This window comes from Fukomys damarensis, unplaced genomic scaffold (assembly GCF_012274545.1).
Source record: "Fukomys damarensis isolate Sample0158 unplaced genomic scaffold, DMR_v1.0_HiC HiC_scaffold_15, whole genome shotgun sequence".
In the NCBI taxonomy this organism is placed as follows: Eukaryota; Metazoa; Chordata; class Mammalia; order Rodentia; family Bathyergidae; genus Fukomys; species Fukomys damarensis.
The window spans coordinates 18,191,443-18,204,357 of NW_022900927.1; the positions used below are offsets into that span (position 1 = coordinate 18,191,443).

A 12,915-nucleotide genomic window follows, 5' to 3' on the forward strand; every position below is an offset into this window, starting at 1 on the left:
CCCTCCCCCTCCCCCCTCCTCTTCCTCCCTCGCCCTCCCCCACTCTCTCCCCAACCCCTGTCTCACATATGCACAGTTCACAACTCAAGTCCTAATACATTGTGAGCATTGTCCTAATACATTATAATGTCATTTTTTGTTCTCATTCTGAAAACACACTACAGAAAGATCCTTTACCTGGTGAGACCTTGTAGCCTGTCATGTTGCCCACTACACATCCCAGGTGATTTGGTGCTCTTGCCAGTCTCTGTGTCTGCCCCGGGTTAGTGCCTGCCCCAGGCTCAGAGCTGTGGTGTAAACCCTTGAGTGCAGCCCAGTGAAATACCTGTAAACAGAACCCTCTGTGAAACCTGCTGACTGGCCTGAAAGCTGCCTGTGGCAGACATACTCTGTACTGACTAGCACAGGGCCAAAACCATCAAGCAGAATTTTAAAGTAGTCAGAAATATCAGAGATAGCCAAGAGAATTTGATTTGATAGTAATTTATTGGCCATACAAATGGAATCAATGACAAATGTGCTAGACTTCTTTTATTGGGTCCACCAGATCGACCTTGTAAACAGCTCATAACTACTAAACTGTCTACTTCTATGTTGGATTCTGACCTGACCATATCCTTATCCTCTTTGTGGGCTATATTCCTAGCAATCCTGCTGACCTTATAATTTATCCCATGCATTCTTAACTGTTTCTTTGGTTTTTTCCCTCTCCAGACTTAAAAGCTATGCAGCTACCAAGATAACAATGCCTGGCATTCATATCGAAGGCCTTCAGAAAGACCCTCTGTAGAGTAACTCTAACTGCTGATCACAACTACAACCCTCTTCAGCCCCCTCACAGCAGTCAGGGGTACTTCTTCAGAGGGTGGAATATTGCAGATAAATAAGTTAATTAGATGTCTTATAGGTAGTTAGATAGGGCCTCCCTCAGGGAGCCAGCCCTCAAGGAGCCAACATGGAGGACAATAAAAACATATTCACTGTGGCCAGAATTGTAAAAGGAGAGAAACTGTTATACCCTTGTGCTTCCCCTGGAGACAAATAGCAGTGATTGATGTTCTAAATAGATATCAATCACCTGGGTGGGGGGCCAAGGTCTTAGCCCAGCCTTTCCAGGAAATATCCCTGACCTCCACCCTTACTGAAAATCCTTGTACCTTGCTACGTGACTTGCTCCCCCATTTGACCCCCATTTAACTATTACCTGGGTGACTGTACTTGGAATCTTATTGGTTGGTCATGGTTTTGTCCCACCTTGTAATTTTCCATTGGGTCTTACAGTTTTGTACCACTTTGTACCCACCTCACCACATGGCTTTGCTGTGTAAAACATCTTTGAAAAGTGGGGTGAGCAGACAATCCACTTTCCACTCCCCTTTCTCTTTTAGACAAAAGCTTTCTTTCCCTCAATAATTTTTTCCTACTCTTAAAATAAATAATAATAATAATAATTTATTGGCGGTGGCAATGGTGGTGTTCTTCTTACAGAGTTTTGTTTTTCTCTAAATTTTTCATTTTCTTTGCTGTTTACAGAATCAGTCCTTGAATTCCAAGGATTTTTTTTTTTTTTTAAGTCAGAGTCTCACTAAGTATCCCAAATTGGGCTCAAACTTGGGATATTCCTGCCTCATCCTCCCAGAGTGCTGGGGCTACAAGTGTGTACCACCATACCCAGTTGATTTACAATGATTTTTTTTTTTTTTTTTGTACAAGGGATCAAACTCAGGACCTTGTGCTTACAAGACAGGCAGCGGAACCACTGAGCCAAATCCCCAGCCCTCCAGTGAATTTTGAGGCGCCTTTTTACCTACCACCAGCCAAATTGCCCACAGGCCAGGCTAGCAAAAAAAAAAAGTTTTTTTTAATTCCTTCCAAGTCTGTAGCAATCTAGGATAACACCTGCAGTTGTAAGCATTTGAAAGACTTTATTGAGAACCATCAGTAAAGAAAGTGAAGTGGACAGCAAATATTCAGTGACTCCCTGAGGCCAGGCAACCCACAACCAAGTGCTAAAATGAGAAAGCCCTGGGTGGCACGAACCTGCCAGAGGATGGTGGTTACAGTTGTGATGGAAATGGAGAGCAGTGAGCACTCAGAAGACGAGGAAGTAAATCTGACAGTGAAGGGAAAGAAGAAAGAAATGGTGCCTAGACTTAGGGAGAAACGGGGTATCTAAGGAAGGAATGCTTTGGAGTTTGAAATCTGTGCTTGTGAAAAATTAACTTGCTTTGAAGAAAACCAGTAGTTCTAAACAAAGAATCAGCCAATAGAAGAGAGTGGGATCGTAATCATTTTGCTTAGTAGGCTCAGCCTGTAATGAGTAACTATTTCTCCTATCAAACTAGAGCTGAAACATAAAAATGAAGAAAAGGAAATATTTTCTAACTACTCAGAAGAATAATGACCATTGCCAACATGTCCGCCCACCTTCAAACGTAACACTTTTCGGCAGAATAGTTTCCTACACCATTACCAAAATTTGGGGTCTACAAAGACAAACCAGAATAGAGACCTGAGACACTTCTACAAGATGCAAAAAGGAAAAAAAATATTTAATTTTTCTAAAATTAGTTAGGTAAAGCAAAATTATATTGTATAATATCATACCATTGTACTGCCTTAGCAGAGCCCTAGACAGTATAGTGACTGAGAATTTATTTCATAGATATAGAGTTGGCTCTGGATTCTCATGAAGAATATAATGGCTACACTTCTATACTTAGGTATATGTACAAGTAGAGTTTTAAATTTTTTGTGTGTCAGACTGAGTTTCTGGGGTTTTTTTCCAATTATTTTCCTCTCATACTTCTTACAAACAATCCGGTGATGCAGTCATTTTGTTATTTGATTGTTCTAAATATTTAAAAAATTTTGAACCAAATAAAGTTTGAGGCTTTAAAAAAAATCTGGTTTTCTGTTTTAGACATAATGGGTATAAGATGTCCACCCACTAAGGGAGATAGCAGTTAAGGCAGTTGGATATGTGCTAGACCTCAGAGAATCTCACACCTGAGTGTTTTCTGGATGAGAGCAGATATATTTTGGTGTAACATATGTACCGAGATTAGTAGGAAAATAAAACACAACATTAGAAGTCAGAAGATTCAGATTTTTGGTTCCAGTCAGAGATAGCTTAACTGTAAGTAAGCCCTTGATTTCAGTGGAGAAATTTCCATAACTGTAGAATGAGGATAGTACCTATACAGAATTTCTTAGAATGGGTAAAAATACCCTGTAAATCTTAAAAACTTGTCAGCATAATTCAGTAGAAGTTTCAAAGGTTTAGAGAATTGGATAATCCATTTGACTGAACTTGAGAATAAGAGGATGGGAAAAAGTGAGATTTAACAGCTTTGTTGAAACAGAAGGGTCAGAAAGTAAGTCTTTTCCTACCATCCACACAGTGAGTTAAGTTTTGCTTAACCATAGACAAGCAGATAGATGTTTTTGAGGGAAGAAGACAGAGTTCTATAAATTGGTCTCTGCCTCTTCCACCCTCTCTAAAAGAAAATGCTACTAATAGGAGGAGTTTCAGAGGCAATTTAATCCAACTCCCATGTTTTATGAAGGAAAGTGAAGCCTGGGGCAGCTAGGAGACATATACAGTCTTTATAACTGTACAGTAACTATTTTTATCGCCCTTTTTTTAACCACCATTTGAACATAACAGTAAATTTATAATGTGTTTTTTTTTCTTTTTTTGTACTGGGGATCGAACTCAGGACCTTGCTACTGAGCTAAATCCCCATTCCTATGAGGTGATTTTTGAATAATCTGAATCTTAATGTTTCAAGTACAAAATCTAAAAAAACTTTTTTAAAAGTAAAAACCAGCATAGCCTTACCACCCCACAAATACTTTAAGATGATATATTTTGGGGTCTTGGGGACAAGACAGCCTCTCACTGTGTAGTTCAGGCTGACCTCAAACTTGTGCAGTCCTCCTGCCTCAGCCTCCCAAATGCTGAGATTATAGGTGTACATCACCAAACCCAACTAGTATGTGATTTTTTTAAATAAATGAGTACATTCTCTTACATAACCACAATGTGACTGTCAAGATCAAGAAATTAACCTTGATACATTACAGCCATTTAGTTCTTAGGCCCTATTCAAGTTTTTCCAGTGATCCCAGTGATGCCTTTTTTAACAAAAGGCTGCAACTCTGGAATTACCCATTGCAGTTCATTGTCAGATCTCTTTAATCTGCCTCAGCACAGAAGAGTTTTTTTGTTTTTGCTCGGTTTTCATGACTTTGAAGATTACATATCAGTTATTTTGTAGAACTCCCTCAGTTGTTTGAATTTGTCTGTTGCTTCCTCGTGATTAGACATGGATATGCATTTTGTAAAAAGAGCCCACACATGACTCTGTCCTCTCTTCATTGAATCTCACAGGCACGCAGTTTCCATTTGTCCTGTTACTGGTAATACTTATTTGATCTCTTCACTGTCTGCCAGGCTTCTTTTAAAGTTGTTCTTTTTCTGTTTACAAATATTTGTGAGGAGGGCACTTTAAAGCTATCTAAATTTCCTGTTCATTGAACTTTTGACTTATTCCTTGATGTCAATATAGATAGGGTTAGAGATGTACCTCAGTTGTAGAGCACATGCCCAGCAAGTATTGGGTTTGATACCCAGCACCACACGTACACATGCATGCACCCGCACACGCACACACACACACACACACAATCATCTATATCTTATGGATTCACAGTTTCCATTTTCATCCAATGAGTTATAATCTTTTACTGTCATTTACTTTGATATTTAAATTATACACGATGAGCAGGGATTTAGCTTAGTGGTTCCACCGCCTGCCTCGCAAGTGCAAGGTCCCAAGTTTGATCCTTGGTACCAAAAAATAATAATAATAATAATAAATTATACATGATTTGGCCATTGGGAAGCCCATCAAGCTGGCTTCATTGTCCTTTTGATATCTTTTCATCACTTCATTCCCACAGGGAGTGGACATGTTCCTGTTCCAGGTGGGCCTCGGTATCTGTGTGATGCAGCTGTACCCTTTTCTTCCCACCTGATAGTCCTTACTGGGCTATCCCCACAGTGGATACCTCTCCCCTAGCTCTGACAGCCCATGCCACTGTTCCCTGCATGGACATCTCCTTGTCCCCACCAAGGACTGACCACCATTTGCTGGGCTCACCCCTATACAAATGCCCTGCTGCCCTGCTGGGCTCCAGTACCTAGCACATGGATGCCCTCTCTCCACATAGATGCCCACCTATGGGCCAAAGACCAAATGGGGGTGAGGTGAAAAGAAGGTTTAATCTGACATGTAAATTTAATTCCTGAGATTCTAAGCAAAAGTGAAAAAAAATTTTTTTTTCTTTCTCACCAAACACACATGACCTAATACTCATTCTTTTTTTTTTTTGGTATCGGGGATTAAACTTAGGACCTTGTACTTGCGAGGCAGGCAGTGGAACCACTAGACTAAATCCCCAGCCCTTAATACTCATTCTTTAACTATAGCCCAGTTAGATTTTCAGCCAAAAAGGAATTCTATTCAGATTTTAAATTTTCTTTCATCTGTATTCCTATAGCCCCTTATCCTTCCCTCTCTTTAAGTACTTACCATGGACATCCTCTTTTAGGTTTTTAAATCCTCTTTTAGGTCTTCCTCTCACTTGGGTAACCAACCATTTCAAGTTGCACAGGTCTGAGGCATGCCTGTGATGGGAAACTTGCAGTTTTAAAACTGGGACTGTCCTGGGAAAACTGGTAAGGTTGACCACCCTAATTGAACACACATCTCTCCATATGAAATCCAGAAAAGTCTCATGCAATCCAGATGTGCCTCTCGGCCAGCCTCCTGATGACTGAGCTCCTAAGGAGCTGTTGTTTTTCATGGTTTCATATTGTCTTTCCATGTCTTCACTGTGGCACAGGCACAGTTTTATCAAACTGAATTCCATTGTCTTTGCAGTAGAGTCTGCTGCGGAGGAGCAGCTGATTAGTCCTTATTTTCATCACTTTCTTTGTCTCTGAGTCACAATACTTGAAGGAAGTTTATTTTGGCTCATGGTTGCAGTCCATAGTTGGCTGGCTCCAAGGTAGAAAGGCAAAGCAAAGAAGCAAAGCAGAGGACAAGCTGCTCACCTTCTGGTGGTCAGGAAGCAGAGTGAGAAGGGAGAGGCCAGGGAGGGGGGGTAAACCCTTCCAGGTCATGCCCTGAGTGACCACTATCTTCCAGCCAGACCCTTCCACCTAATAGCAAGTCCACCCTAGCACCCCATAATTCCATCAACTCCCCAAAGCCCTGCCTAGAAGTGCATGAGGCCTTTGGGGGACATTCTTGATCTAAACTACACAGCCTCTTTCTAAGAACAGAGACTCCAGTCACTCCCCAGTGAGTCTACATTTTCCCTGCGAAGGCAATTAGGCCCCCTAGAAAGTATGCTGCTTCTGCCTTGTACTTCTCATGCCCCAGAGTTCCCAAGTGGAACCCTATTTCTAGGACTTTGTATCTTTGCTTAGGGACTTGGTATTGTAAGTTCTCAGACTGGTACCCAGAGACTTGCCAAACCAGAAGTATATGCTGATTGAATTCAGAATATTCTACTGAAACAGTGGTTCCCAGTTGTTTGTTTGTTTTTTGGTTGGTTGGCATTTTGGTTTGGAGTTGGGTTTTTTGTTTTTTGTTTTTTTTGGTACCGGGGATCGAACTCGGGTCCTTGCAAGCTGCTTGCAAGGCAGGCAGCAGAACTACTGAGCTAAATCCCTGGCCCTGGAGTTGGTTTGATTGGTTGGTTGGTTGGTTGGTTGGTTGGTTGTCTCAAGACCTCTATATATTCTTTTAAAATGCTGAAGAAAATAAATAAATAAATAAATAAATAAATAAATAAATAAATAAATAAATAAATAAATAATCCCTTCACTCTGGGAGGCTGAGGCAGGAGGATTGCAGGTTCAAGCCCAGGCTGGACAGCTTAGTGATTTAGCAAGACCTTGTCTCAAAAATAAAAAAGGAGCTAGGGATGTAGCTCAGTATGAACACACTTAGTTCAATCCAATACTAGGAGGGAAAAAGGAGGCTAAAGAATCACTTTGTAAAAAATTGAGAAGAATAGATTTAAGGTAATCCCTATGATGCTGTTCTTATTTGCATTGTGATATGCTCCTGGTAGAGAAAATAGAAGATGTGTAGGCAGTAGATCAGCAACTGTATATAAGTGTCTGAATGTCATCAAGTATTCATCTAAGAACTTGTGCTTAACACCATAGCTCTCAAAGTGTGGGAGTGTATCCTTGGGGTCCCTAAGGCCCTTTCAGAATACACAAAGTCCTCCCTATTCCAACTACATTTCTGTGTGAAGCCAAGTTTTCTCCCAGTACTTGAACCCAAGCAACATGTCACAGTGGACTGAAAGCAGAAGCCAATAAGAGAACCTCCGTATGTTTTATTAAGCCAAAACACATGGAAGAGATTTACAAAAATGTCAAACATGCCATTCTTCTCCTTTTTTCTTAGAAAAATATAGGATTTTTTATCCTCATAAAATGTTATTAATACAAACATGTAGTAGACATATTATGACTTTAAGATAAATACTTAAAATTTTTCTCAGTTTTAATTTCAAATGTAGTATTAATAGATACACCCAGTGACCAGCCTTTCTCCATTCCCATTCTCCCTGTGCTCCCCAGCCTCTGATAATCGCTGCTCTGTACTTTTATGAGTAGTTTTTAAAATGAAACATCCAAAGCATACACATTCAAATAAATAGCTACTGACTTGGGGCTGGGGATTTAGCTCAGCAGTTCGGTGGCCTGCCTTACAAGCGCAAGGACCGGAGTTCAATCCCCGTTACCCCCCCAAAAAATAGCTACTGACTATAAAAGTAAGGTGGCTTTAATTTCATTAGGTTATTTATTTAACTGCACTCTGGCCTGTTTGTATTGAATAGTTCTGGAAACAAAGATGGGAATATTGGGGCTGAGGACATCATTCAAATAGCCAGCCATGGTGTACATGTACCTATAAAGTTACATGTACCTGTAAGCCCAGCACTCTGGGAGGCCGAGGTAGAAGGATTGCAAGTTGGAGCCCAGCCTGGACAATTTAGTAACACCCAGTCTCAAAATTTAAAGATAAGAAAAGGAGTAAAGATGTAGCTCTGTGAAAAGTCCCTGTATTCAGTTGCTAGTATTGTGCAAAAAAAGGGGGCGTTGGGGGAATAAGATTTTTCTGCATCACGTGGGGACATCTAGATATTGATACCCTCAGATATAGAGGCCAACTTTGGCTTTTGATCCCTCTTGGACATGTTGCATTCAAAGGTAATGATAAAGATGTTTTCTTTCTGTTACTTCTTTTTCTAACCTCCTGCTTCCCCTTCCAGGTTTTCACTGGAATTTTCACAGCAGAAATGTTCCTGAAGCTAATAGCCATGGATCCTTACTATTATTTCCAAGAAGGTTGGAATATTTTTGACGGATTTATTGTCTCCCTCAGTTTAATGGAACTGAGTCTAGCAGATGTGGAGGGGCTTTCAGTGCTGCGATCTTTCCGATTGGTATTCCATACTTTTCCAGTTTCTTTTAACATTTCCTGTCATGCAACTAACTAGAAACTTTTGTTTAACCTGGTAATGTAGAGAAGACCTTAGGTATTCTACTCCCAGTTCCATTTGGCCTTTTAGTTGTCTAAGGACCTAAAGTCATGAAAACCTTCCTGCCAAATGAATAACATAAAAATTAGTTTTTAAAATTAATAATCAAGGGCTGGGGATTTAGCTCAGTGGTCCCACCATCTGCCTCACAAGAGCAAGGTCCTGAGTTTGATCCCCGGTACCAAAAAAATTAATAAAAAAGAAATCAATTTTAGCAAGTTTCCTAGAATATAATGCTTAACCTAAAAAGTAAAATGTTCCCAAGACCTTTCTAAGGTCTAATTTGGTTTGCTAGTGGATTCTTTCTTTATCTGAACATCCTCCTGAAGTGGTAAGAATATCTGTGTTCAAAAATGGCTTTCCTCATTTCTTCTCATGCATCAACTCTTTCCAGAAATTGAGAGTAAAATAATAGTTTTTTAGTTATATTGAAGTTAGTTGTTGAACAATGACTTTATTTTCCACATCATTAGCTAAGAATTTTTTACTAAGGTGTTTGAAGAAGCTAATATTTAAATTACTTAATGACTTTGGAAGAATAGTTAATGAAATTCCCAAAAGAACTGCCCATAAGTACCAGCAGAAGTGATGTCCAGAGTAAGTCCCTGGAGAAACTGAATTACTATGGGGGTGTCTCACTCAGAGCCCACTACTGCCTCCCTGTCATCCATCTGGCTTAGGCCTTTCTCTCCTAGTCAGGAAAATACCTAAACACTTGCAACTGAAAAGACCTGAGGTATGTCATCCGTGTATTCAGCAGATCAAAGAAAGAGAATCGGAACAGAGTAGAGCTATTTGTAAAACAGATGTTACTCAGTTCCACTCACAAATAACGTGTGCCATGTTTCTGAAACCTGTGCTTACAACTATTTAGTTAGTATCTGGCCACAACTGAGCTCTTACTATCTTGATTATTTAAAAAAAAAAAAAAAAAAAAAAAAAAAAAAGGAGGGCCAGGGATTTAGCTCAGTGGTTCCAGCACCTGTCTTGCAAGTACAAGGACCCAAATTAAATTCCCAGTTCGGATTGAGAAATGAAAACCTTAAAACTAGTATTGTGAATAAATTTGAAGCTATGCAAAGAAAAACAAATACATCTACAATGCTATATATGGTAAATATTGAACTCTCAGATAAAAGACTCAAGTTTTCAACTGTAAACAAATGTTCAAATCAGTTGCCTCATAGCAAAATTCCTCTTGTGTTATATGTCAGTTATTTGTTGATTTATAATATCTGACAGTGATATTATTATCATTCCATTGGCCAAGAAACTGTAGGTTTATTCATTATAATCTGCAGACTGTTTGCCAAGACCTTGCAATCATTCATTACAGAATGTTGAAATTTTATGATTGACAGGTAACAAAATGAATTAATAACAGAATAGGACATTTTCTTGAGATGTTTAATACATATGGAACTTTCCCTGTTATACTTTTCCTCCAAGTTGTTCTAAACATACCACAAAGTTTCCCATCAGCCACAATTACTGTATTTATTGGCAAACAAAAGGGTGATATTTAGAATTTTTAAACACATTTAAGGACTTTTTGGCTGTCCTTATCGTACTGAACTTCTAGTTGCATATAAATCACATTTTTCCTTGATATGTCCCTTAAGAATTCAAGAGAAAAATCAATAGGAAAGGAATACAGTATGATTATGAGTGAGTTTTCAGGAAGCAAATTGACTCAGGGTCTAATACAAGAGAGGCAGCATTCTTGGGTCCTAGCTCTAAATTTTTTCACTTACTGTGAAATTAATCAGTTTTCAGTTATCTATGCCTCAGTTTTTCCCCTTTTAATCTGAGACACTGTTAGAAAGTTCTGGAATTTTTCCAGGGGAACTAAATATATTTAAGCTGATCTTACTAATTTTATATGGTTTTATTTTAGTCATGTGGCAAGAAAATGGATTGAGTATCATTTAGTTTTTGTTTGTTTTTCCATTTAGCTCCGAGTCTTCAAATTGGCCAAATCCTGGCCCACCCTGAACATGCTGATCAAGATTATTGGAAATTCAGTGGGTGCCCTGGGTAACCTGACCCTGGTGCTGGCCATTATTGTCTTCATCTTTGCCGTGGTGGGAATGCAGCTCTTTGGGAAAAGCTACAAAGAGTGTGTCTGCAAGATCAACCAGGAGTGTGAACTTCCTCGCTGGCATATGCATGACTTTTTCCATTCCTTCCTCATTGTCTTTCGAGTATTGTGCGGGGAGTGGATTGAGACCATGTGGGACTGCATGGAGGTGGCAGGCCAGGCCATGTGCCTCATTGTCTTTATGATGGTCATGGTCATTGGCAACTTGGTGGTTAGTACTAATTTGTAGATCTTTTTGTTCTTTGCCTTGAACATCCTGTCCTTGGCCAATCTACTTAGTCCTTCTACCACCTTCTATGTGGGTTGATATTTATTCTTTCTTGGCCCAAAACCTCTAAGGTACAAGTGAAGGAGAGACTGATTATTTCCAGAGTGCCTACTGAGTCATGACATACTACAACCTGGTAACCCTTTTTGTTTAAAAAAAAATGGCAAAAATCAAATGGGTTTTTTTCTCAAGGCCACATAACTGGTAAATATCAGAGCTTTTATTTGAATCTAGACTACAAGGTCTGTGATCTTTCAACTATATTTAAAGGTGTCCTTTTACTAAACCAGGATTTCTCCACTTTGGCTCTATTGCCATCTTGGGCTAGATAATTCTTTTTTGTGGGACTGCCCTGATACGTTGTAGAAATTAACAGCATCCTGGCCTGTATCTACTAGCTGCCAGTAGCATTGCCCAAATTTGTGATAACCAAAAATTTCTGCAGACATTGCCAAATGTCCCCTCAGGCACGAAATTGAGAACCATTGATCTAAGCTATTTTGGAGTTTGATTTTATTTGTATAAATGCCAATCACTTTGTTGTATCACTCTGATTTGTCCACCTGCTGCCCTTTGCCTCTGTTTACAGAAGACTCACCCGCAGAGTGAGATTTTAGTATCTTGTTTCTCAGAGTATAATCTGAGGACTAGCAGCAATGAAAACACCTGGGAGTATGTCAGAAATGCAGAATCTTAGGCTCCACCCCCGAATGACTGATTTAGAATTGCATTTTTAACAAAATCCCCAGGTGATTAATCAACACACTATAGTTTGAACAGTAACAATCTCATGGATCAGGTCTCCAAGTTCCACTTGAAAGTGTAGAGCAAATGGGACTGGAAAAAAGCAAATTTAGAGGATCCCTAATAAACTCACCCACACTGGTTCATTTCCCTTTGAATCCCACCAGCCAAGTGTTCCTACTCACCAGGCTTTGAACCAGCTGTGGCTCTCGTATTCTTTCATTTGACCTGTAAAATAGCTACCATAGTATTTCTTTAATCCCTTCCATTCTTCATTCTCAACCATCTTTCCCTCCATCCTAATCCCTCTAAGCTTTTTTATGCCTTCATTGAATACAATGCCTGCTTCCTAGAATATAAATGTGATCAACATTTCCAAGCACTGACCACAGCACCCTTTCTCTCCATTGTCTCAAGGACATCTCTCCATGTCTGCTTTCACACACTTGAGCATGTGGCACTGATATCTATCATGTATCATCTCTGTCCTCTTCCCAGGTGCCCCTTTACTCAGTCCTTCTACCCAGCTAGTCTCTAGGATCTTGTCATTTGAGGGTCTTTCTTTTTCTTTTCTCATGACTACCAGCAAGTTCCTGATATAGCTCAAATACCACTTTCCTTAAACAGCATCCTTCATGGCATTTCTGTACATACACCTTTGTTCATAGTATTTCTAAGACCTGCCCTTTCTTTGCAATTCTGTAATCTATCCAGTATTTCTAAAAATGTGATGTGAAGACCACCTACATCATAATCACTTGAATCTCATTCATTGAAAACAGCCAAGCCCCAGGCCCGACACCAGGTCTACTGAGTCAGAATCTCTTCAGGTAGGCCAAGAAAATATATTTTTAATGTGTCTACCCCCTACCATACCCCATGGATTCTTATACATGCTCAAGTTTAGGATTATTGTAGCCTGATCCAGACATATCACCTCACTCTTGCAACAGCCTTCTAACTTCCACTGTCGTCTGTATGTATCTAAGGAATGACTCTCTGTCATCATCTGCAACCACTTCATTCAAGAAACTATAGTGGGTCCAATTAAATCAAATTCAGATTCATCAGCCTGGCCTTCAAAGTCCTCTCCATTGCATTTTGCCAGCCATACTCTTTTTTTTTTTTTTTTTTTTTTTTTTTTTTTTTTTTTTTTTTGTGTTTT

At 39.5% G+C, this 12,915-nt stretch overlaps 1 protein-coding gene across 1 annotated transcript in view; it reads left to right on the forward strand.

Annotated features, from left to right (window-relative positions):
* Positions 1 to 12,915, forward strand: part of Scn8a (sodium voltage-gated channel alpha subunit 8) — a 116,675-nt gene that overhangs the window by 71,559 nt on the left and 32,201 nt on the right. Inside the window, exons 15-16 of the mRNA XM_010628614.2 lie at positions 8,368 to 8,541; positions 10,593 to 10,949. Of these exons, the coding sequence (XP_010626916.1) occupies positions 8,368 to 8,541; positions 10,593 to 10,949 (531 nt within the window). The remainder of the gene's footprint in view (positions 1 to 8,367; positions 8,542 to 10,592; positions 10,950 to 12,915) is intronic.